A 26,391-nucleotide genomic window follows, 5' to 3' on the forward strand; every position below is an offset into this window, starting at 1 on the left:
GCTATGCCTTAAAAATTGTCTTTTGTCACATTTCTACGTGCTTATAGCTGGAGAAAGAGGTCCATTCAGTTCACCTTGTGGTAGAAACCTTTTCATGACTGTTTTCAGTCACCTAATAGTCAGGTGGCTATTAGGTGACTGAAAACAGACTTGTTTCGCCTGTTCCTGTTTAAATTCCAAGTTTGTGCTCTACCCACCATGCTGTATTGCCACCTCTTAATTTTGGTTCCTCCTTCATTTTCAGGAATTAGCTGCTATCAAGGACTCTGTCCTTTCTCTTTACACGGCCTTGCTCCTCTGAAGAGTGATTCTTGGCCAAGAACTGGGAGCGAAGAACCATGGACCAGTACAGCCTTGGGGATGAGGGTGCCCTTCCATCAGAAATGCACCTGTCTTCATTTTCAGAGAGCCAAGGGCTCAACTGCAGTGATACCCTCAACCGGGATCTGGGTCCCAGCACACGAGACCTGCTCTATGCTGGCCTGAGTGGTTTAGACCTGGACCCCAGTCTCCCAGCACCCGACATGCCCAGTGAGGTGCTGGAGGACAACTTAGATGCCCTGTCCCTGTACTCAGGGAAGGACAATGATTCTGTGAAGCTTCTGGAGGAATATGCAGATCCGGAATCTCAGACTTCCTTACAAGGTGAGGCTGTCCACTTGGGCGGAAGGGCCTGGCGGGATCGTTGGTAGTTCCTGCAACCAGCTAGGGATTGAATCTGCATGGATTGGTCAAGAAAAATTTCCTCTTAACAAGTGACTTAGGGAAAAGTCTCTTTATTTCCCCTATTTTGGAATTGTTATCAACTTCCTAGTAAAGGAAACAGAACACTAATCCAAGGGAATAATATTGAGAACACAGATGTTTGGAGATACCCTAATCTTTTGCTGGTATGTGGGAAGACCTTAAGGTTTACAACTTTCCTATCATTACCATATCTCAAGGGCTCTTTTCATTTTTCCAGATTGAACTTGGGTCCTGTCCATTCTGCTTCTTGGTTGTCTAACTTTCTTAGGTTTCACTGACTTCATCCATAAAATAGGGGGACAGTAATATCCCCCTTGCTTCCCTGAAGAATAAGAACAGTAAGAAGCAAAAGAAGAAACAGTTGTAAAAAGTACTTTTTTCACCATATAGCACTAGACAGAGATTGTTTTTTTTGTTTGTTTTTTCATTTATTTTGGTTTTTTAAAAATATTTTTTAGTTGTAGTTAGACATAGCACGTGCTAGGCGAGCACTCTACTGCTGAGCCCCAGCCCCAGTCCCCATTTACTTTGTTTTTTAAGGGAGTCTTTTTAAAATTACTTTTAGCTGTAGATGGACATAATATCTTTTTTTTTTTAATGTGGTGCTGAGAATTGAAGCCAGTGCCTCACACATGCTAGGTAAGCGCTCTACCACTGAGCCATAACCCCAGCCCCAAGATAAAGAGTCTTGCTGTGTTGCCCAACACTCCTAGACTCAAGCAATACTCCTGCCCCAGCCTCCTGAGTAGCTGAGACTCTTCCTGTGTCACCAAGCCTGGAGATGCATACCTGTGTATACACATGTCCACATGTACATATGTACACGTACACACCAATATAGTGATATTTAATTGTAAATAGACCCTTGATTTAGTTCTAAACCCTTCTCTTCAGTAATGGAGGAACAAAAGGAGAGCTAATGAAATAATTAAATAACTTGGTTTGCCTTTAGGCTTCCCTTACAAGATAAATTCATTTTGTTTTTTTGTTTTTGTCTCTCTTCATCATTTCCTGGGTAAGTTGTTTAAATGAGTTGACTGAGCTAGAATTTTGGGACTTTTATAATTACACCTTGTGTATCTGAAATGTCCTGCAAAGCAAATGTTAATCTTAACTGGGATAAATAGCTCAAGAAGTGCTCTTGTGAAATGAAAGCTTCTGAGGGCTCTGCCTCCACAGAAGATGTAGTAGACAGATGATACCCTTGCCACTTTGTGGGCACAGTGACAGAGTCATGAGGTATCATACAGGACAGGGCAGCTGCAGAACTGCAGGCACTGGGCCTGGCAGGAGCCAGTGGTTAGGATTCTCAGCCCGGGTCACCTGGACATTACGTGAAAAATGCTGGAGCATAGCATATGTGTGTATTTTGCTGGGAAGACATACTAACGTTCGTCAGATATTCACAAGGTCTATATAAATGATTAATCTAATTCAACCTTCCCTGAATTTGCTTTACATGTGAACTTTTTTTAACTTTATAGAAAAGGAATCCACTGAATATTAAACTTCAAGTCTTTATACTTCTCTTCCATAAATTCAGGTCCCTATAAATGCATAGACTTATTTTAATTTCTTCTCACTCTCGCACTCTCTTTTGGTACCAGGGATTGAATGCACTTTACCCACTAAACCACATCCCCAGCCATTTTTTTGTATTTTATTTAGATAGAGGGTCTCACTGAGTTGCTTAGCACCTTGGGTGTGGAGGCTGACTTTGAACTTGTGATCCTCCTGCCTCAGCTTCCTGAGCCACTGGGATTACAGGTGTGCACCACCGTTATGGGCCTCTCTCTTTCTTTTTTGAGATGGAATTTCACTATGTTTGTTGCCCAGGTTGGCCTTAAACTCCTGTCTCAGCCTCCTAGGCATTAACCAGAATATATTAATTGAGACCAGAATACAATAATTATTTTAATTAGAAAAATAATATGTATTTATTAGAGAAGACTTAGAAAACAAAGAAAAGAAGTGAGCAAGAAGTCTCCACCCTGGCTCCCATACATAACCCTTTAAGTGCACGGGTGAAGTTGCTCAACCATACATCGATTTTTGGTTTGGGTTTTTGGTGGTGGTGGTGGTGGTGGTTGTTGTTGTTTATCTGGTTTTTGCAGTACTGGGGATGGAATCCAGGGCCTCACACGTGTTAGGCAAGTACTCTACCACTAAGCCACACCCCAACCCTATATACATAGTTTTACAGTGTTAATATTAAGTTCCTAGAGGGAAGAGGATTAAGCTCAGTAGGAGAGTGCTTAGTGCCTGGTTTCCATTCCCAGTGCTGAAAAAACATGTAGTTTTGTTTGAAGCTTTAAAACAAACTTAAGGGCTGGGGCTGTAGCCCAGTGGTAGAGTATTTGGCCTAGCACAAGTGAAGGTTTGATCCTCAGCACCACATAAAAATATAAGTAAATAAATTTATTTAAAAAGTTGTTAATAGATGATTAAAAATATTTTTTAAAATATTTTTTAGTGGGCTGGGGATGTGGCTCAAGCGGTAGCGCGCTCGCCTGGCATTCATGCTGCCCGGGTTCGATCCTCAGCACCACATACAAACGAAGATGTTGTGTCCACGGAGAACTAGAACAAATAAATAAATATTAAAAAAAAAATTTTAGTTGTAGTTAGACATAAAAAACAAACAAACTCAAGTGTGTTTGTTTTCATATGTGAAGGTAGACAGTACAACTTATTGTAACTATTCCATTGAATTATTAGACCACATTCTTGTTACACTGTTAAAGTCTTTGAACAACTTTGTACATATTGGATTTTCTGCTGGATTAGTTCTTTGAACATTTTTCTCTGATAGAGCATATGAACGATTTTGAGCTTTATAACTGCTTTCTAGAAAGTTCAAGTGACTTCTCAGGCCAGTGACTCTGTTTGCCTAATTTTCAACATCTTCCAATTTTTTACAACATTTTGTTTTTTTTTGTTTAACATTTACTTTAAAGAGCATTTAAACTAACTCACCAAGGCTGAATGAAGACTATATCCAAAGGGAGTCTGATTTGTCCTTATTTAAACTGGTGGAATTATTCAGCTACTCAGCACAGTATTTCTTTATTTCTTTTATTTAATGTCAGGAAATGAAGGTAACTGAATACAATTTTGTTTCTTTTTCTTTATTTCTTTGTTCTTGGTACTGGCAATTGAATTCAGGGGTGTTTAGCCACTGAACCACATCCCCAGCCTTTATTTTATTCTGAGATAGGGTCTTGCTAAGTTGCCAAAGCTGGTCTCAAATTTGCAACCCTTCTACCTTGGCCTCCCCAGTTGTTGGGATTACAGGTGTGTGCCACTGTGCCTGACTTCACACAGTATTTTCTCATATGAAGAAGATGAAGGCCAGGAAAATTAAGAGACAAATGGTCTAAGGCCACAAGCAGAGCTGGAACAAGAGTCCAGTTTCCTTTCTGCATGTCTGCCAGCCACAGACATTCTGCATTTTGGATTCTTTAGTGCAACTGTCTTCCTTCCCCAATCACTGTGCTGAAGTTGCTGAGATTCTTGGATCTCGTCTCTGTAACCTCCCAAATAAATGGATATTTCTAAACTTTCCATCTTGTAGGATGGTGTAATCAATCCATTTTGTAGCACAATCTAATGGATAGAAACATCTTCCATTATCTATTCATCTAACATTTATTGCGTGTTTGCTAGTGCTAAGATGCTAATTCCAGGATCTGGGAACAAAGCAATGATCTGGACAGTCCTTGTATCCATGGCCCATTGTTTGTACTGGTCTATAATCAGCTTACTTTTAATCTTCATTCACTAAGCCTAGTTCTGTCCCTCAGAACAAGACAGAAGCTCCCTCCTTCCCTCCTCCATATACTGGCCCTTCCTATACTTGACACCTCTCCTACTTGAGTATTCCCAGTTCCTTCAGCTTTTCTTTAGGTGACATGATTAATAAAAGTACCTTCTTTCATTTTACTCCAAAGATACAGAAAACATGGGAAACCCAGACACACAAACAGAGGAAATAGAACTGACCCATCCTGGGCTGGGTCAGTTGGTAGGGTGCTTGCGCTGCATGCACAAGGCCCTGGTTTCAATCCCTAGCACCACAACAAACAAACAAAAAACCCTGACCCATCCTAACAGTTAGTCTATTCTCTCTGTCTTATTTCTCTTCAAATTTATTTTTGTTTTAACAGCCAGGGCAATTTTGTTTTGCAGTAGGATGCTTTTTTTTAGTAGTGTAGCACAAACAACCTTGCCATCAGATTTTTCTAAGTTTTATTGGAAAAGCTTTTTTCACACAGCATTAAAACCATAAAATAATCATCTATGTGCCCTCTTGTCAATTATCGTTTTTGTTTTTTATTTTTAAACAGTTTTCCAGGAAAAGCAGTGGTTCAGTTAATTCCCTTACAGCTAGATCTTTGCAGAAAGCTATGTTTAAAGTTAAAAACCCAGCTGTGCATGGTGGCACACACCTGTAATTCCAGAGATTTAGGAGGCTGAGGTGGGAGTTCCCAGCTAGCATCAGCAACTTAGTGAGACCCTGTCTCCTAAAAAAACAGGGCGTAGTGCTGGGGATGTAGTTCACTGGTAGAGTACCTTTGAGTTCAATCCCTAGTCCTTCCAAAGAGAAAATTAAAAACCCAGAAGCAGAATTGGCTGAGTGCAAAATTTTGTACTTTCCCAAGATTTGGGATCACATGTTTCTAGGTTGCCCTTCTGTGAATACCAGGTGATGATATAATCCTCAAGCCATGCCTTTCTTGGTCACACTGTCCCTGAGGGTTTCATCCTGTCACTATCCCTGTCCCTCCACATGTGCACCAAATCTGGGCAAGTCTTGCAAGTGTGGCCTGACCAGGGGCTCTGCTCCCCTCGCCTGATCCTGAGCCTTGTTTTCTGCACATACAAAGCTGATGACATTGGAGTGAGCATCTTAGGGGGCTTGCGAGGCCAGCACGACTGAGTGTTAGAGTGCTTTAGTGGTGCTCTCTGATTTCCCCCAGCTGTGTATAACCTGTGCTTTCTCCCTCTGTCTAGACCTGGGGCTAGGCACACTTAAGGTGCCCAGAGAGGCTGACGAAGGAGGCAGGGCCACCTCGGGGAGTGCAAGGAAAGGAAAGCGACAGCACAGTTCCCCTCAAAATCCGCTTCTGGACTGCAGCCTCTGTGGGAAGGTGTTCAGCAGCGCCAGTTCTCTTAGCAAGCACTACCTGACGCACAGCCAGGAAAGGAAACACGTTTGCAAAATCTGCAGCAAGGCCTTTAAGCGTCAGGACCACCTGTATGTAGGAGTCTGGTCAGAAAATGCTGTTCAGGGGTGCGGGGGGGGGGGGGGGGGCGTGCTCCTAGCTTTTTTTCCTTCCCTCCCAGATCAACCTACCAGTCCTCTATTGGGTTTTCCCACTTCCTGATTCTCCAGATGTGTATCACCTGTGCTGTGGTGGGCATGGACTCGTCCTCCTCACACTTCCAGTGTCCCAGGGCAGGCCTGGCTCTGCCCCAGACAGGTTGCTTTTCTGAGCCTCCAGATTACACCAGTGAGGAAATCATTGCCTTCAGTTGTAGATGGGACCCTAGTGGTTTAAAAATGCTCCCTCCCAAAACAATTGTGTCTTGTAAGAGTTTGGCTAAGTTACTAGAGAAATGTCCCGACTCCATGGTAGGTGTCTGAGGACAGTGTTCAATTCTGAAGATGATAAAGGAGCATTAGCCTCTGTTTTTCTTACTTTTAAAAACTCTTGATTTGAAAAAAAAAAATGTTTTAAAAAAGAAAACACAACTTAAGAGTTAGAAGCAGAATTCACTGTTTTTAACATCTTAGGAATAATAAACTTTTCTTGCCTATGAAGAAGGAAAAGAGACTGTTTTCAAACTAAGAGGATTGCAAGTGGGAGAGGACAACACATTGCATTTTTACAGTGCAGGGGGCTTCGGTGAATCTAACTTCCATTTTGTCCTCTGGCCCAGCCCCACCCAAGGGAATGGAAGTAATCTGATCATACCACAAGTTGGTTTCAGGGCTACAACTTAGGTTTTCTGATTACTTCTCTGTTGCTTTCCTCAGAAGGCTAACTAACCTCTGGGGAAGAAGTTTAGTCACTGGACATACCCCGTGTTCATGTGCACTAGGGCTGTCTAGAGCAGCACTGTCGGGACCCCAGAGGGTGATCTACTCATTTGTTTGTAAAATATTAATAGAGATGTAGGTATGAGGTAAATATAATACGTATGTGTATGCATTCACACTTGGAGACATTATCGGCACATTTGGTTGGTTTGCACTAGAGAATTTTTATTGATTGGGTATCTGCAAATTGATTTCTTTGCTGTGGGGTATTCTAAGTATCTGTCTCTACAGAAAATCTTATGGTAAGGAGCAGACTCCTTTGTTGCAGTAAGGATAATCCCTTGGCATCTCCTCAAAAGTATTCTGTGGAATTCTGCTTCTCAGGAGTGTTAATAGGCTATTTGAATAACAAAGTTTCTGTGGGCAATTAAGAGATGCTGAAAGTTAAACAGTGCCCCCCTTTAAATTTGGCCCTGTGCCTATGAACCTTCAAAGAATGAATAGTTGTTCCCCCACCCCAAAATTGCCAAATGTGTCCAAGCCCTCAGGAGTCATTTCTGAAGGACTGATGTTCCTTGAGAACCCACTTTGGGGAAGTCTGATCTGGCTCCAAAGAACTTTTTTTTCTCAGATAAGGGACTTCCTTAAAGGTGAGGGTGAGGTGGGCCCTTTCCAGATTGCTTTGACAGAGCAGGGAGGCTTTGTGGTCTTTCCTCAAGTGCTAAGTACCTTTTCTGAGTTGTGGTGCAGATGCACCAAGGACACTCAGGGCCACTGGGGTCCTGCAGAGGTAGGCTGGATCCCAGGCACCCACTGACCTCCCTTTTTATGTCTGACTCCAGGACTGGGCACATGCTTACCCATCAGAAGACCAAGCCCTTTGTGTGCATCGAGCAGGGCTGTAGCAAGAGCTACTGTGACTACCGCTCCCTGCGTCGACACTATGAGGTCCAGCATGGCCTGTGCATCCTGAAGGAGGCCCCCCCAGAAGAGGAAGCCTATGGGGACTCCCCACATGCCCATGACACGGCCAGCCAGCCTCCTCCCAGTGGCCTGCGGTCCCTGGGGCCCCCAGAAGCCAGATCCCCTGGCTCTGTCTTGCCTAACCGAGACCTCCTACGCTGTATTGTGAGCAGCATTGTCCACCAGAAGATCCCTTCTCCTGGCCCAGCCCCAGCGGGACCTTTGGATGGTGAAGGGAGGCACTCAGCTTGTCCCTGCCCCACCTCATCCGGGTCCTCCTGTACCCCAGCCAGCACCTCAGCAGCCTCAGGGACTCTGGGCACCGAGGTTCCCGAGGAGCCTCATCCCCCACAAAAGGAGTCAGCTCCTGAAATATTCACAGCCATCCATTCAAGAGCTACAGAAAATGGTGCTCCTGATCCACCGGAGTTGGAGTCACCCCTGCTTCAGCTCCCATCTTCCCTGGAGGGCTGGCCTGAGGGCGGCACCCTGCCTGCCTGCCTGCCTCTCTTCAGAGGCCAGCCTGTCCCTGCCAGTTCCCAGTCATCAAGCCACAACTTCCAGTGGCTCCGGAACCTACCTGGCTGCCCTAAGAGCAAAAACAACAATGTGTTTGTGGTCCATAAGCCCCCTGCAGCACCATCCCGAGAAGGTTCTGAGTCTGGCCCCAGACCTGGTAGCACCTCTACCCCAGTGGAACCCACCCCCAGCATGGGCACCAGCCAAGAGGACACACTACCCTTTGCTCCTGCACTCCTGAAGGCACCCAGCGAGGCCCCAGGTGACCCCAGGTTTGGAGGTGAAGAGGACAACTGGGCTTCGAAGAAGAGCAAGATTGACTGTGAGTCCTTCTCATGGCAAAGCCCCGGGGAGCCTGCTCTCCAGGATGTGCAGAACCCAGGTGGGCTCCCGTCAGATGCCACACCACTCTTCCGGCAGCTGTTCCTGAAGTCACAGGAGTCTCTGGTGAGCCATGAGCAGATGCAGGTATTCCAGATGATCACCAAGTCCCAGCGGATCTTCTCCCATGCCCAGGTGGCAGCAGCCTCCTCCCAGCACCCAGGGCCTGAGGGCAAGCAGGCTGCCCTGAAATCACTGCAGGGGCCATGGCCACAGCAGCCCCCGCTACCAGCACCTACTGTGGACTCTCTCCAGGTGGGCCTTGGAAACCTGGAGCCAGAAGGATCCCCAGCCCGCAGGCGAAAGACCATGCCCTCAGTACCCAGAGAGGCCTCCCCTGGCAGCACAAGACGAGACACAAAGGGAGGACCAAAAATGGTCTCAGCTCCACCATCCCTCACAGCACAGTCTCTGGATCTTTCCCGGAATCCAGACATCTCTTCCAAGCAATTACGATCTTCCAAAGGGACCTTGGACCTGGGGGATATCTTTCCCACCACAGGCCCTCGGCAGACCCCTTTAGGTGGGGAGGAGCTGTCTGGAGTCCAGCTGTCTGGGAAGCAGGCCCATGCTGAGAATGGCGTGGCTTCAGGGACTGTGAGGGGTGAGAAGGGCCCAGCCTGCTCCCGGGGCGGAGGCTACAGGCTCTTCTCAGGCAACCCCAGGGCCCAGCGTTTCTCAGGCTTCCGAAAGGAGAAGGTGAAGATGGATGTGTGCTGTGCAGCTTCCCCAAGCCAGGTGGCCATGGCCTCCTTCTCATCAACTGGGCCTCCTGTGGATCCCACCAGGGATGCAAAGTCCAAGCTGACAATATTCAACAGAATCCAGGTACGCGTTGCCTCTTTTGGGTGGGGGTGCTGATCACAGTGCAGGCAGAGTTTTGTTGAGTGCTTTAACATTTGCTAGTTCCAGCCATTTTATTTCATTTCAGTGAATCCTTAGATGTGATTTTACAGTAAATTCTTAGATGTGAGGACGTTAAGGTTCAGAGAAATTGTGCTCACCCACAAAAGAAGACCAAGACGAGGACAGTGCAGAGTTTGTCCAAGGTCCTTTTTGTCATTTTGTGATTTCACTAAGCCTTTTTTGCTTCCTTTCTTCTGCCTCTCGTTTTCTTTTGGATTTGCCTCCTTAAATTCTTCAGAGAGATAAAGGTAGAGACCCCTTGCCTTAAATACTTCACATGGAATGCTAGGGTGGCTCAGTGCTGGAATCCTTGCCCAGCATGCGTGAGGCCCTGGGTCCATCCCCAGCACCAATAAAATAAAATAAAATAAAACAAAACCCCCAAAAAGAAACCACAAAAATTATTCTGGAATGGTTGTATATTTTCTGACTGTGAATCATGGTTCCATCAAATACAAGCAGAACCTCTTGTGTCCCCCATGCTGATGAGCATAAGCCTAGCTCCTCTGTGCATGGCAACAAGGAGATCCTGCTCTGAAGCACTCAGCCACTTCTCTTAGTGACACCAACATCCATCCCATCATCCTACAGCTGCCCCTTGTTTTTTACATCTTTATTTATCCAACTACCATTCAATTTCCATTTTAAAGCATGTTATTTTGTAGTTTTTAGTACATTTGTAAGGTTATGTAACCATCACCACTATTTGCCTGAAAAGAAATCATGACCCGCCCCCCGAAAAGAAATCCTGCAGTCCTTAATCATCACCCCTCATCTTTTCAGCCCCCAGGCCCCGACACCACAAATCTACTTTCTGTCTCTATGGACTTACATATTCTGGACATTTCCTATAAGTGGAGTCATGCACTATATGTGTGGCCCTTTGTAACTGTCTTCTTTGTGTTTCAAGGCTGTTCAGTTGTGTTTTCAAGGCTCATCCATGTTGTAGCATGTTGTAGTGCTTCATTCCTTTTTATGACTAAGCAGTATCCCATTATCTAGACTGACTAGATTTTATTTAGTTATTCCTCAGTAGGTTGTTTGCACTTTTTGACTTTTGTGAATAAGCTGCTATGTAAAACTTTGTGTGTGGATACGTGTTCTCATTTCTCTTGGGTAAATACCTACTGGTGGAATTGCCAGGTCACATGGCAACTCCATGTTTAGTGTTTGACTGTTTTCCAAAGCAGCTATACATTTTACGCCCCCTTCTTCCTTGCAGTCCATGAGAATTGCAGTTTTTCCATGTGCTCACCAACATTTGCTTTTGTCCTTTATGATGATGATCACCAACATCATTGTGAGTGTGAAGTGGTATCTTATGGTTTTGATTTGCATTTCCCCAATGGCTAATGGTGTTGGGTATTCTTCCGCGTGCTTATTGACTGCTTGTATATATTCTTAGAAGAAATATCTACTCAGATTCTTTGCTCATTCAAAATTGAATTACTATCTTATTATTAAATCCTAAGAGTTATTTATGTATTCTGGATGTAAGCCCTTTATCAGATACATGAGTTGCAAATATTTGCCCCCATTTTGCAAATTAACTTTTTTTGTGTGTGTGACATTGTTTGAAGGACAGAAGTTTTCAATTTTAGTGAAGTCCAGTTTGTCTGTTTGGTCTTTTGTTTTACTTTGGTATCATACCTAAAATCATTGCGTAATCCAGTGTCACAGAGACTCACACCAGCATTGTCCTCTGAGGGTCTCACAGTTTCCACTCTTCTATTCCTGCTTATCTCTGCTGTGTTGGCTCATACGCATTTTCATTCTCAGGGTGGAAACATCTATAGGCTCCCCCAGCCCATGAAGGAAGAGAGCGCAGCAGGTGGATGGTAAGTTGCCAAGCCTCCAGCCCTGCCTGGCGCCGCCCCTGGGGGGAGTCCCCCGTGGTTTTCTGTACTGACTCTGGTGAATGAGCTGGATGCCTTTGTCCTGAGAAGGATGCTTCAGCCCATGGAGAATATGAATATCACCTCCTTTTTAGGGTTTATCCAGTGTTGTCAGTGGATTAGTTAAAAACAAAACAAAACAAACAAAAAAATCTGTGACCAAGAATGGAGTCCCATTCCCCTGTTCTTCCCTCCTGCCTTGTCTACCCACAGTAACCAGCAAAATGGAGGTCCCACAGACTGGACAGAGCCAAGGAGCACTTACATCTGCAAGAACTGCAGCCAGATGTTTTATACCGAGAAAGGGCTGAGCAGCCACATGTGTTTCCACAGTGATCAGTGGCCTTCACCTCGGGGGAAGCAGGAGCAGCAGGTGAAGAGGCATGATCAGAGGCACCCGTGATTTCAGGGTCTGACAGGCTTCGGGTGTGTTTTTCTCAGGTTGAAGGCTGCCTCTGGGAAATGTGGGTCAGGTCCAGCCATTCTGGACACACCATCACAGTAGGACAGCACGTCTCCTCAGCCTGGTCCTTACCCCTAGCCTCACTGCCTGGAATTCTGTGGCAGCTTTCTAGCTGTCCTCAGGAGCAGCTCTCAGTCTCCTGCTTGCTCTTTCTCTTAAAGAGCCATCATCTCTCCATGTTCAGGTGTTTGGCACAGAGTTTTGCAAGCCTCCAAGACAGGCGCTGAGGCCAGACAGGAACGGGCAGAGTTCCCCAGGAGCCAAGAAGCCCTTGGACCACACGGCCACAGCCCCTTTGGTGATCCCCGTGTCGGTCCCTGTGGCTCCAGCACCCTGCCCCCTGGGGAGCATGGCCAAGGTGGGTGCTTATCTATCTGCTTCTTCCCACTGCTTTTCCCACCTGTTGGTGGGAGCTGTGGGAAAAACACAAACCAAATGCTCCAAGGAGTCCTGACTCTAGAAGTACTTGGTTTGCACATTCATTCAGTCATTGAGCATTCACTGAGCCCCTATGTCAGTCCCAGTGCTGGGCAGTTCTGGGTACCCAGCAGTGACCACAACAACATAGGCCCTGTCTCATGGGGCTCCCAGTCTAGACAGGAATAGGCGTCCCAGAGTTTGCAGGGCTGGGGGACTAAGAGGAGGCCCCTAACCCAGCCTGGGGAGATCAGGGAAGGTTTCCTGGAAGGGAGATGTTGGAGCTAGGACCTGGAGGAGGCAGAGGAGTGGGGCTGGCAGGGAAGAGGGCATTTCCCGAAGGTGAGGGTGAGCATTGTGAGTTGGAGCAGTGGTCTTGAGCCTGTACTGTAGGCCTGCACCTGGAGAAGCTCAAGTGGGACTCAGGGATAGGGTGACTGGACCCAAGGTCCCTTCAATCAGTGACAATCCATTGTTGGTGTCATAGGACCTGCTGTTATTTGAGTGGAATAATTTTTCATTTTTGTCACACCGTCATTGCATCTCTGGCCACTTTTTTATTTTATTTTTTTGTGGTACTGGGGATGGAACCTAAGGTCTTACCCATGCTAGGCAAGTGCTCTTAACCTTGAGCTACATCCCTAGCCCCTGGCCTCCATTCTCTCAAGTGCTAGGCATTTGAACCATTGACACTCTCTAAATGGGTATGTGAAGCTGCAGCCTTGGGGTGTCACCAGGCCTGGCCTCTGGGCTCTGGCTCAGGCATGTCTGGGCAGTGCTTCAGCTTCCAGTGCTCTAGGGTTGGGTGTGGCTATTCTGAGCATGGGAGTTCTATTGCCCTCTGTCTCCATGGACAGTTCCCTTTCCCACTCTTGTGTCACCCTGAATATTCCAACAGGTGGCCTCAAGTGACCTCTCGTGGTTCTGAATTCTCTTCTCCAGGGACAAGAGAAAGATGGGGAAGAGAGAGACAGTAAGGAGAGCAGCCAACATAGAAAGCGGAAGAAGCGCCCCCAGCCCAAGGCATTGTTCATCCCTCCTCCACCCTCTGCGTTTGGGGAGCTGGGCCCTGGAGGATGCCACCAGAGCTGTCTGCGGTCTCCTGTGTTCCTGGTGGACCACCTCCTGAAGGGCTTATTCCAGTGCTCCCCCTACACACCGCCTCCAATGCTCAGCCCCATCCGGGAGGGCTCGGGACTTTACTTCAACACTCTCTGTTCCACGTCACAGGCTGGTCCCCACCAGCTCATCAGCTCTGTGCTTGGTGAGTGAGGCCAGAGTCCCTTCTTGTAGGGCACCACCTTTCTGCCTGCCTACCTTTGTCTTTTGTTAAATAGTTTCATTGAGATATAATTCATGTACCATTCAGATCACCCATTTCAAACATGCAGTGTTTCTGAGGGCAGTCACAAGGTTGTGCACTCATTATACAGTTTCACATTAGGGCATATTAATTATCCAGAGAAGAAGCCTGTGCCCACTAGTGGTCATATCCTCTTCCCAGCTCACACCCTGGTAAGCCCATGCCCTTCCCCTAGCCCTAGGCAACCACTCATCTCTTTCCTGTCTCTATGGATTTACCTGTTGTGAATACTTCATATACAAGTATTCAGATGTCATGTGATCTTTGTGTCTAGTTTATTTTACTTAGTATGATGCTTCCAGGGTTCATCCATGTTGTTAGTGCTTCATTCCTTTTTATGGTTGATCAATAGAATATTGAATGAATGGACCACATTTTGCTTATCCATCAGTTGATTGGCTTTTGACTTGTTTTACTTTTTGGCTATTGTGAATAATGCTGCTATGAACTTTGTGTACAACCTTTTGTGTGTATGTATGTTTCTGTTTTTCTTGGGTATATACCTAGAGTACAATGCTGGATCACATGGTAGCTATTTAACTGTTTAAGGAACTACGAAGACTTATTTTCTGAAATGTTTGTACCACTTTGGATTCCCACCAGCAGTGTATGAGTTCTGATATCTCCACTTCCTTACAAACACTTGTTAAGGCCTCTACCACTGAGCTACATCTACAGCCCTTTTTTATTTTATTTTTTGAGACAGGGACTTCCTAATTTGCTGAACTTGCAATCCTCCTGTCTTGAACTTGCTATTCTCCTGTCTCAACCTCCCAAGAAAGTGTGTGTCACTGTACCCAGGTTGGCCTGATTTTTTTTTTAATTGTAACCATCCTAGTGGGCGTAAAGTGGTATCTCATTGTTGTGGGGTTTTGGAGGATTTTTTGGATTGGATGCAGGAGCGCTTCACCAGTAAGGTATATCCCAAGCCTTTTTTTAGATTAGTAATTTGACATTTTCCTTTTTAAAAATATAGACATAGCATAAATTTCCCTTTCCACACTGCTTTTAGCCACATTTCTTAAGTTTTAAAATGTTGTATATTTGTTTTCTTTCCTGTCAATATTTTCTAATTTTTAAAAAATATTTAATTTTTAGCTGTAGTTGGACTCAATATCTTTATTTATTTATTTATATGTGGTGCTAAGGATCAAACCCAGGGCCTCGCATGTGCTAGGTGAGCACTCTATGCTGAGCCACAACCCCAGCCCAATATTTTCTAATTTATCTTGAGATTTCTTTGGTGCATTTATTATTAGAGTGTGCTATTAAATTTCTATTTGTGAATATTTCTGTATTTCTGGATTTTCTAAATTACCTTTTTCTATGATTTCTTAATTAATTCTGTTGTTGTCATAACAGATACTTGGTATGAATTCAAATTTATTGGTCCGTATTTTATGGGCTGGGATGTGCACTATCCTGGAGAAGAATGTTTCATGTACATGTGAGAAGATGTCAATGGAATGCTATGGTCTAGGGTTTATGTTGGTGCTCAAGTCTCATATTTCCTGTTAATCTTCTCCCTAGTTATCCTGTCCATTATCAAAAGTATTGAAAGCTACAGCTTTTTTTTTTTCAATAGAGAATTGAGCTCAGGTACCTTACATATGCTAAGTAAGTAAGGTACTGTGCTGCATCAACAACTCTTTGAGTTCTACGTTTTTGTTTTTTCTTATTTTTGTTTTGGGAATTGAACCCAGGGGTGCTTTACCAAGCTACATCACTAGCCCTTTTTTTATTTTTTTATTTTGAAACAGAGTATCACTAAGTCACTGAAGGTTTAGAAAAGTTGCTGAGGCTGGTTTGAATTTTAGTAGTTGATCTTTAAGTTAATTTTTAAAACTGCAATCTTCCTGCCTCACCCCTGAGTCACTGGGATTACAGGCATGTGGCACTGTGCCCTCTGAATTCTTTATTTAATCCTTTGATACTGTCAGTTTTTGCTTCCTGTACTTTGGGGCTCTCTTTAGAGGTGTATATATGTTCGTTTATATATTTATTCTACAATACTCGGGATTGAACCCAGAGTCTCTATTTTATTTATCTATCTATCTATTTATTTATTTATGAGGTGCTGAGTATTGAACCCAGGGCCTCATGTGTGCTAAGCAAGTGCTCTACCACTGAGAGAGCAGGTGCTATTTCTTTACTCCACTACAGTTCTGTTCCTTTGTGCTGTTATTGCAACATAGATTAACATGTCTAGATGTTATTATTAGGTCCATAATACCTTTTTTGTTTTTTCAATACTATGGATTGAACCCAGGGTTCACACATGCTAGGCAAGCACTCTACCAGTGAGCCACATCCCAGACGTTTTTAAAAATATTATATTTTGAGACAGGGTCTCAGTAAATTGCTTAAGCTGACCTCAAACTTGTGGTCCTCCTGCCTCAGTTCTCCTGGAGTAACTGGAATTACAGGGATGTGCCACTGTGCCCAGCATCATATGTATTTTTAAAAAATATTTTTAGTTGTAGATGGACAATTTTGTTTATTTAGATTTTTTATGTGGTGTCGGGGATCAAACCCAGTGCCTCATGAATGCTAGGCAAGTGCTCCACCACTGAGCCACAACCTCAGCCCTCATATGTATTTTTTATGTAGTTGATCTTTAAGTTAATTTTAAAAATGCAGTTATACTACCTTTGTAATTTCCTACATGATTGCCTTTTCCAGTCCCCTTTTTTTGGTGTGGATTCCAATTACTTTCTGATGTCACCTACTTTCAGCCTGAAGATTTATCTTTAGTATTTATTTTTTAAAACAATAACTTCAGTGAGATATAATTCACATATGATTCATCCCTTTAAAGCACATACTTCAGTTGGTGTTTGCTTAAGAGTGGAATATAGATTTCCTTGAAGTTGTTAAATCCATCAGGTCTTTTACCTAATGGACAAATCAAGTTTAAAAATTCCTTTATTTATCTTAGCTTGTTTTCTGGTGCTGTTGACCTGCAAGAGAACATATTTTTGTATATACAGGTGAATGTTTTGCAATTTATGTATGTAAAAAATTGTAGGCATTAAAAATATTTTATTGAAAAAAAGCACATTCTTCAGTAGTTCTTAGCATATATACTGAGGTGTGCCACCTCGCCATAATCAGTTTTCAGACACACATTTCTAGAGAGAAACTGCATTCTTTAGCAGTCACTTCTTTCCTGGCCTCTTGCCTATCCTGGGCCAGTACTTATCCACCTTCTGCCTCTATAAATCTGGTATTCTGGATAGCTCATAGAGGTGGAGTCATGCAATATGTGGTTCTTTGTGTCTAGCTGCTTTCGCTCAGTAAACTTTTAAGCTAAGTTTGCTAGCAACAGATTTTCTTAATTTTTAAAATCTAGTAATTTTTTTTTTAAAGAGAGAGTGAGAGAGGAGAGAGAGAGAGAGAGAGATTTTTTTGATATTTATTTTTTAGTTATCGGCAGACACAACATCTTTGTTTGTACGTGGTGCTGAGAATCGAACCCGGGCCGCACGCATGCCAGGCGAGCGCGCTACCACTTGAGCCACATCCCCAGCCCCATGTTTTTGTTTTTAAAAGTTAACTTGCTGGACACAGGACTCTTGGTTGACAATCATCTTTAGCACATTGAGCATGTTTTTCCACTGCCTTCTCACCACCCTTGTTTCTGGTGAGAAGTCAGTTGTTAGTCTTGCCAGTGTTCCTTTGAATGCCATGGGATTTTTTTTTTCTCATTTCACTTGCGATATTTTATCTTGACTTGCAACATTTTGCCTGAATGTAGACCTCTCTGTTCATCTATTTTGAGTTCATAGAGATTCTTCAACATGTATATTGTTTTTCATCAACACTGGGAGGTTTTTGGCCATTGTTGCTGCACTAAATTGTGTCTCTTATTTCTCTGAGGCTCTTTTCACTTTTTTTTTTTTTAGAGAGAGAGAGAGAGAGAGAGAGAATTTTAATATTTATTTTTCAGTTTTTGGCAGACCAACATCTTTTTTTTGTTTGTGGTGCTGAGGATCGAATCCGGGCCGCACGCATGCCAGGCGAGCGCGCTATGGCTTGAGCCACATCTCCAACCCTTCTTTTCACTTTTTCTTGTTGTTTCTTCTTTGTTCTTCAGTTGCATGAGGATCTGTGTTCAAGTTTGCTGATTACATCCTTCAACCACTTCAGACCTGTTGAGGCCTATTTTGGCTATTGTGCCTTTCAACCCCAGCATTTACATTATAAAAAAAAACTATCTCTTAGTGGTATTCTTTGGTGAGAAATTGTCATTCTACCTTCCTCTACTTTTTTTAAGTGTGGGAGCTGGGGAGTGAGGTGGCCCCCATCTTGGCTACAGCTGCCTGGTGTGTAGCCCTTAGAGGAGCACTTCTCCACACGTGGTGCTGGCTGTGGCTCAGATGCCACAGACTTTCATTCTTACCCATATTTAGTCAGTCATGAGTATTTCTGCAGAACACTATATGTCCTTAGGACAATTTCCAGAGACTTTAACTTACTGTCTTGGTATCTTTTGTGATTTTCATCTATTAGTTTGTTGTTTGCTAAGTTCCCTCCTCTCTTTTGAAATCCTCCCACTCCTGTGGAATCTCTTTTTTTAAGTTTTTTTATTTTATTTTTTTTAGTTGTAGATAGACACAATACCTCCATTTTATTTATTTATTTTTATGTGGTACTGGGGATCGAACCCAGTGCCTCACATGTGCTAGACGAGTGCTCTACCACTGAGCCACAGCCACAGTCCTCCTGTGGGATTTTAAAGGCCCATTTTCATCTGTATCCAAAAATGCTGGTCGAGGGCCCTGTGGGTTACATCTGGTCAGTCGTCTCGAGGCTTTTTTCTATGTGTTTTCTAGATCAAGTGGATGGCTCTTTTGGCATCTGTGTGGTGAAGGATGATACTAAGATCAGCATTGAACCGTGAGTTACAACACACTTAGAACCTAAGGGTCCTTCCCACCAAGGATACTTTTATCCCTGTCACATTTTTGCAGAACTCCTTCTTCACCGAAAGGTCAGGTCTAACTCCCTGAGAAGTGGGGGTTTCTCCAGATTATGTAGCAGTTCTCCCAATACAGTTGAGCATACAGAGGCAAATGTCTGGGACCTTGGGGTTCAGGCAGAATTGCTAATGGCCCAGTGCCAGGCTAGAGAGTATCTGTGGGGTATGGCTAGACAAATGTGGCCAGGTATCAGCAAGTAACTTCCATGTCCTAGAGAGGCACCCCATACCAGAAATCTGGCCATAAAGGAGCACAGAGGAACGAGGCAGCATCCCTGGAGAGCCTGCACTTGTCTGTCACAGTGATGAAAGGCCATGTGTCCAAGAGATGGCAACAGGTTTCCATAAGGCAGGCTGTGGCTGAGAGGGCACCCAAAGCATTTCTATTCTATTTCCTGTCTTAGTCACCTTTATGTCCATGCATCTGTACATGTGGCCTCGTTTCAGACACATCAACATAGGAAGCCGGTTTCAGGCTGAGATCCCGGAGCTGCAGGAGAGGTTGCTGGCTGGAGTTGATGAGCATGTAGCCTCTCTAGTCTGGAAGCCATGGGGAGATGTGATGACAAATCCAGAGACACAGGACAGAGGTGGCTAATGCTTTGGGGTCATATTCTCAAAGCCCTTCCCCCCAACTCTAGGGAGTTTCCCCCTGAGTTCTCCCTGATCAGGAAGTGTGTCCCCTGGGGTGGGGAGGTGAGGACTGGCCTTCAGCGTATATTGCTTCTCTCAGGCAGCATTCTCCCACTTCTGTCACACAAAGTTCCAGGCAGGGCTTCTGCCCTCCTCTCTTGTCACCCTTTTCTCATTCTGTACGTGGTGGAGATGTGTGAGGAAGGGAAGGTGACAGGGAGCCCCTCTCATTGTCCAGGAAGGTGTCCTCCCTGGCACCTGCTGACTCCCTCTTGTCTCCTCTCTCCTGTACTCGTTCCTTTCTCACTTGGAACCACAGTGACTGAGCTCTGCAATGTGGCCTGCTCCAGCGTGATGCCAGGAGGGGGCACCAACCTGGAGCTTGCTCTGCACTGCCTGCATGAAGCCCAGGGCAGCGTTCAGGTGAGTGGGCCAGGGGTCTGGGGGCTCACAGTTAATAAGGCTGAGAGCATGCTGCAGCCCATCCTCTGCAGGGGCCTTATGTGGTCCTGTGAACTGACCCAGGAGAATGCTTAGCCATGGGCTCAATCCATCAGTTAGTTATTCTCTGAGACAAATCAGGGACCTGGGGAGGGAGAGCCCAGTGAACTGTATTAATCTGAATTATTTACTGAGCTTACCTTTGCATAGTGTATAAAAGCCTTTGCATGGTGTATAAAAGCCTTTGATGCAACATGAGCACCTCATTCCATGCACCCTCTCCCAACCCTGAGGGTTAAGAGAATAAATTAAAAGCATAATAGAAGAGTCGAACTGCCTGTGTTGGAGATGCAGGCAATGAGTGTGCCCCAATCTTGCTTTCTGTCAAGCGGAGAGCCATGCCTGACTCCTGATGGATCCTCAGCAGAGTGATTCGTACATACTTATTGAGTATCCTCTGGGTGCCTGCAGTGTTGTGGGCATGGGGTCAGTACAGCCCCTGGGCTCTGTCCATGTTTTAGTGCTCTGCGATTGTCGTCACTGCCATGGAATTCTTCACACTTTTGGAAAAAAAGTTCCTGCTTTTATTTTGCACTGAACCCCAAAAACTATGGATCTGGTCCTGACTTGTGTTACACAGGTGGTTAGACAAAATCCTTGCCCTCATGGACTTTTAAGAGTCAAAATGGGAAATAATGTTTTAAAATTTTATTTCGCTAACAGTAAGTACTAGGAGAAAGTACAATGGAGGCAGTGTGCCAGGGTAGTGCTCCTTCAAACACCAATCATTGATGGCAGTAAGTCTGCACAGTGTCCTTCACTATGGAAGCCACAGTGGTATGAAAAAAACAGTGACGCCAGCTACACTCAGATTGATGTCATCATGTGCCCACAGACTCTCCACCAATCCAAGCACTGACTGCTTTGAGTAGCCCTGGGATTGGGAGAGACTTTAAGGATGGCTGTGTTTTCAAATGAATGAAAGAATAGGAGTGGTCCTCCCATATGTCCCTCACCTCCCTGTCCTGTGTGGCCTGCACCTCCTCTCATTCTAGATTGCCCTGGAGACTCTCCTACTCAGAGGACCACAGAAGCCGCGGACTCACCCACTGGCCGACTATCGCTACACAGGTGATTGGAGCAAGGCTGCTGGGATGCTGGGGCCTGGCTGAGAGCCCTGCCAGCAAGTGAGCTCTGAGAGCAGCTCGGCCTCTGCCTCTTGGCCTTCTCCCCAGGCCTCCGCCTGCCTATCTGACAGGGCCTGTCCTTCTGGAGTACCTTTGATAGCACTTCTTTCTGCTTGTTCATCCTTTCCAGTAGTTCCCTGAGGACCCTGCCCACCTGAGGAGGTGATGGTGCTCCTGCAGGGAGATGAGCTTGGGTTCAGTGGTTGAGTACACACAGTCCTGGTGTCAGGCAGCCTTGGTCGCCACATGCTCTTGGCAAACCTCTGAAGCCTCGTTGCCACATCTGTAAACCAGGGAGAGTAATGGAACCACCTTGTATGGTTTTTGTGAAGATGATATAAGACTGGTACATAATTGGTACATGGTAATGGATTTAAGGAGCAGTATGGTCTGCATTTCATCCATGGAGTAACACAGAGAAATGTCTTCCCCTCTTGGTTGTCTTCTATGACAGGTTCAGACATATGGACCCCCATGGAGAAGAGGCTCTTTAAGAAGGCATTCTGTGCCCACAAGAAGGACTTTAACCTGATACATAAGATGGTAAGGCAAGTGAGGGCTGGGCAGACCAGGCCTATGCATGCAGCCACAGCAGGCTAGGGCCGTGCCCCTCAGCTGCCTTGGTGACGCTGCTCTCAGACTGTAAAAGGTTGTCATCTCAGAAAGCCAAGCAGTACAGAAATCTGTTCTGTCCTTAAAACAAATCTCCACGCCCCGACCACTGCCCCACTTCTGATTGATAAGTTTGTTAGCTGCACATACTAACAATTTGTAAGTTTTGACATATTTATATGCCTGTGAAACTATCACCATAGTCAACATAATGAACATATCCATGACCCCCAAGAGTTTCCTCCTCTCCCTAGCAGTCCATCCCCCATGCCACTCACTGCCTTTGATAGCCCCTGCTCTGCTTTCTATTACTATAAATATGCTTGCACTTTCTAGAGTTTTATATTAGTGGAATACTCATTTAGTATGTGCTCGGCTTTGTCTAGCTTCTTATACTCAGCATAATTTTTTTGAGTTTCTTCTTTGTTGCATATATTAATAGTTTACCCCTCTTTATTTCTTAATAGTATTCCATTGTATGAAATATTTGTGTGGTTTCCCATTTGGGGCAGTTATAAATAAAGCAGTTGAAGCTACATGCGGTGACACACACCTGTAATCCCAGCAGCTTGGGAGGCTGAGGCAGGAGGATCACAAGTTCAAAGCCAGGCTCAGCAACTTAGGGAGGTTCTCAGCAACTTAGTGAGACCCTGTCTCAAAATAAAATACAAAAAGGGCTGGGATGTGGCTCAGTGGTTAAGTGTTCCTGGGTTTAGGGTACAAAAACCTGTGGTGAATATTCATATACAAGTTTACTCTGAGAGCTCATTGACCTTTTTTTAAAAAAATATTTATTTTTTAGTTTTAGGAGAGTATAATATCTTTAGTTATTTTTATGTGGTGCTGAGGATCAAACCCAGTGCCTCACGTGTGCTAGGTGAGCGCTCTGCCACTGAGCCCCAGTCCCAGCCCTGAGCTGATCTTTGTTGACTAGTACCAGGTGTCTTGCCCATGTTGTTTGTATATTTTCACTGGTTTCATTGTTTTGGGTGGGAGGATAAATCTGGTTCCTGTTTTTCCATCTTGTTCAGAAGCAGAAGTCCAACTTCTGTTTTTGTAACTTGGTGATGTTTCTTAGGCAGAGGATATACTGTTTGACTCCTCTTTTGTGAACACACACAAAGTTGAAACAAATTCTCATGGAGAAAGTATTTTCTGGAGTGATCTCACTAGCCAGTTCAATTTCATGAGACAATTCTCTTTCTAGAGCAATTACATTTTTCTTTCTTTTTCTTTTTTGTGCTAGGGACTGAACCCAGGGCCTCACACATGCTAAGCAACACTATGTCACTGAAATACACCCAGTTCTCCATTCTGCTTTTACAAGTTTTTAAAATTATTTTTAAATATTTTTTAGTTGTAAATGGACACAATATCTTTTTTTAATTTTAATATTTATTTATTGGCGGACACAACATCTTTGTTTGTATGTGGTGCTGAGGATCGAACCCGGGCCGCACGCATGCCAGGCGAGTGCGCTACCACTTGAGCCACATCCCCAGCCCGAGGACACAATATCTTGATTTATTCTTATATGGTGCTGAGGATCAAACCCAGTACCTCACATGTGTGAGGCAAGCGCTGTACCACTGGGCCGCAACCCAGCCCCAGTTTTTAAAAATTTTTTTCCACATCAGAGTTATTTTTAATGGAATCTATTTTAATAGAGGGAGGATCAAGTGATGAAATTAATTCAGTGTCCTCCACTCAAGCTATGAACTGAAAACTTGGGCCTCCTGTTCTGTGGACCACATTTATGACGAGGTTTCTAAGGCTGTATCTGGCCAGAATGTCTGTGAGGTATTCCACAGAACCAGGGCATTGGTTGAAACTGGTGCCAGTGGTGAACACATGACTGTGGGCATGACATCACAGTGAGCATCCTCACCTGGGGGTCTTTGTGGGCTGCCTCCTACAGGGAGGGATTCCTGGGCAGGCATTGCTGATTCATGTGTGCCGGACTTAGATATTGGTAACTATTATGTGGCTTCACCTTGGACTGCTTCATCACCCTGGAAGGGTGCTGTGGCCCTCTACCTTGCAGTGAAGGGGCACATCAAACCAAGGGGGAGAGCTGGTGTGGAAAGTGTCTGCCAGTGCCAGCTGACAGGGCAGGATCATGCCTGGGTCTGTGGGGTGCTCCCACGGCCTATTTCTGTTCTGTTCCACTAGGTCCAGACAAAGACTGTAGCACAGTGTGTTGAATATTATTATATATGGAAAAAAATGATCAAGTTTGACTGCGGCAGAGCCTCAGGGCTAGAAAAGAGGGTCAAGAGAGAGCTGGAGGAAGTAGAAAGGACAGAAGAAAAGGTAGAGGACCCAGGAGGGAGAGGTCTGGTTTGCAGGCGTACTCCCTTTGCAGCCTGAGCCTGGGGGAGGGACTCCTAGGGAGGGATCTCCCTGGAGAGAACATATTTGCCTGCCAATCTGTGTCTCCCTTACAGGGGGACAAGGTTAGTGCCTTACATTGTTTTTAACCCCTTTACAGGTCACTTGCAGCCCTCGGGAGAGACCCAGCCACCGACCAACTCCTGAGTTAAAGATAAAGACCAAGAGCTACAGGAGGGAGTCCATCCTCAATTCCAGCCCAAGTGCAGGCCCCAAACGGACCCCCGAGCCACCAGGGAGCGTGGAGAATCAGGGTGTTTTTCCATGCAGAGAGTGTGAGAGGTACCTGGCCTTTTCCTGGAGATGCTCACAGATGGTCCCTTCCTTGAGTCACCAGCCTCCCTCCCTCCTCTGACTCCTTGTCCTTTGGTAACTCCTCAGGGTGTTCGACAAGATCAAGAGTCGGAATGCCCACATGAAGCGGCACCGCCTTCAGGAGCATGTGGAGCCTGTTGTCAGAGTGAAGTGGCCTGTGAAGCCATTCCCACTAAAGGAGGAAGAAGAGGAAGAAGAGGAGGAGCTGGGGACAGACATTGGCCCCCTGCAGTGGTGACTTCCTGCTGGCAGCTAGTCTGCATGGGGTCTTCAGCCCTGTTCACCTTCCTGGCCTCTCTGGGGTGTTTGGGGCACCCCTCTGCCTTCTCCCACCCTTTCTGCCTCCCATTGGCCAGCTTCGCTAGGAAACTTGGTGGGCATCTGACCATAAACAGGCAGAGAAGCCATGATTGGACAGCTCTGAAGTCTCGTCGACGGGACAGGGGCTCTGTTCTCTTTAGGTTGATCATCTCCCCTTCTTTCAGTCCCAGGTTGCCTAGAGAGCAGGGAGGCTTGTAGGGGCAAAAGGTCAGATCTGGATAGCTCTTAAATCTTAGCCTCAGTGTTGGGGTTTGTTATATGCTTAGATAAGGCCAAGGTGGAGAGAATCAGTGGGGAAACACTTTAAGATCTCCAACGTTTTGGGTCCCCCTCCGGAGCAGGGCCTTTCTGCATTCCAGAGTCCCTTGTCTCGTGTGACTTGTACATTGTTTAGTGTGTTTTTGTACGTGTCTACTTGTAAATCTTATTAAATTGGGTTCTTGAGTAGCTGTCTTCTGACTTCCAGCCATGGATCCCACAGAGGCTTCTGGGCCATGGCCACCTGTTAGGACGGAGAGGCGAGGCTGCTGGTACCTTCCGGGAGGGCCTGGTGAAGTTGGATGTGTCCATCTGTGTGTCAGTCCAGTATGCATTTATTAAGACTTTGCAGTAGGACATGCCAGACAGTTCCCAGTCCTTGCATGGGGATGTGGTGAACAAGAGTGACAAAGCCCTTTTCTTCAGGGAGATTCCATTTTAGGAGCAGGAAGGTAGAAGCAATAAATAAGCAAACAAGGTGATTTTAGATAAGACAGGGAGGGGACATTCTTTGCCCATAGTAACAGAATGATTTAAGCATCAGGACACTGGTGGCTCTAGTGGCTCAGCTGTGAAATGAAGGACCCCTGTCGGCAGGTGGTGGCAGTACCTCACCTGTAGCAGAGGCCAGAGGGGCAGGAAAGAGCAGGGCCTCCTTTCCTGTGTTTCCCAAGGGAAACCTGCAGTGCTTTCCAGCAGACTACCCCTTGCACCTCATTGGTCAGGACTGTGGCCTGTGCTGAGTTCTAAACTGGTCCCTGACAGAGGGAAGGAAAATGACCACAGTCGTCTTGAACATTCAAGATCTGTCTCCAGGACAGGGGAAAACTGTTCCCTGAAGCTTGTTGCCACCTGAACAAAACTTGAATCCTGTTAGCCAAGAAAAGAAGACAAAACAAGTGGCCACTGGGCAGAGCAGACCACTGTGTCAGCTACAAAATAACATGAAGAAAATGATGGTGCAGAGGACACGGCAGATGTTAAGTGGGCACATGGGGAGGTTGAGATCTGGATCCCAGGCCATAGCATAGACGGGAGACCAAGCATAGACTCTGCCATGAGAAACTAGCAGAGGGTGTTAGGCCAGGAAATGGCATCTCAGATGCCACTACAAACAACTGCATAGCTGAGCGTGGTGGCACATTGTAATACCAGTGACCTGGGAGGCTGACACCAAAGGATTGCAAATTTGAGGCCAGTTTGAGTAACTTAGAGGGGCCCTATCTCAAAAAATAAGTAACTGGGGTGTAGCTCAATGGTAAAGCACCCCAGTACAACCCCAGAAACAAAAAATAGAAAAAAGAACACCAACAAAAAGGTGTTTTTGTGTGGTGATTGTAGAGGGTGAGACCGGAAGCTCCCAGAGTAGACGGAAGGCTCAAAGGTAAGATGATGGTGGCCTGGGCTGGCAAAGAGGGCCAGAGGCTTGGGGATGAGGCATACATTTTAGAAGTGGAGTCCATGGGCTTGTTATTTTGACATACAACAGGGGGAAGGGTAAGGAAAAGATCAAGGTCAGCATGGTAGGTTTGGGGTGAGCAGCTGAGGCAATGCA

The 26,391-nt window shown here is 45.4% G+C and overlaps 1 protein-coding gene across 2 annotated transcripts; it reads left to right on the top strand.

Moving 5' to 3' along the window:
- The first annotated feature begins 338 nt into the window (after positions 1-338).
- Znf541 (zinc finger protein 541) lies at positions 339-24,495 on the top strand. Of its 2 annotated transcripts, XM_076839358.1 has the most exons (15): positions 339-645; positions 5,761-6,004; positions 7,633-9,481; positions 11,339-11,397; positions 11,668-11,827; positions 12,102-12,275; positions 13,277-13,598; positions 18,533-18,596; positions 19,126-19,268; positions 19,631-19,734; positions 20,808-20,883; positions 21,394-21,482; positions 23,724-23,864; positions 24,043-24,224; positions 24,324-24,495. In XM_076839358.1, the coding sequence occupies exons 1-15, from the start codon at positions 339-341 to the stop codon at positions 24,493-24,495; spliced, it is 4,086 nt and encodes a 1,361-aa protein (XP_076695473.1). The 2 variants fall into 2 exon arrangements, with proteins under 2 accessions (XP_076695473.1, XP_076695474.1); XM_076839359.1 differs by lacking the exon at positions 12,102-12,275.
- Positions 24,496-26,391: the final 1,896 nt, after the last annotated feature.

The sequence above is a fragment of the Callospermophilus lateralis genome, chromosome 18 (assembly GCF_048772815.1).
Source record: "Callospermophilus lateralis isolate mCalLat2 chromosome 18, mCalLat2.hap1, whole genome shotgun sequence".
Lineage (NCBI taxonomy): Eukaryota > Metazoa > Chordata > Mammalia > Rodentia > Sciuridae > Callospermophilus > Callospermophilus lateralis.

Excerpts from the sequence above, each read along its gene's own strand:
- Znf541 (XM_076839358.1), top strand. The coding sequence starts at position 339 with ATGGACCAGTACAGCCTTGGGGATGAGGGTGCCCTTCCATCAGAAATG. Across the intron at positions 19,735-20,807 it reads AAGCCCAGGGCAGCGTTCAG|ATTGCCCTGGAGACTCTCCT; the intron begins GTGAGTGGGCCA and ends CTCTCATTCTAG. Across the intron at positions 24,225-24,323 it reads CCATGCAGAGAGTGTGAGAG|GGTGTTCGACAAGATCAAGA; the intron begins GTACCTGGCCTT and ends GTAACTCCTCAG.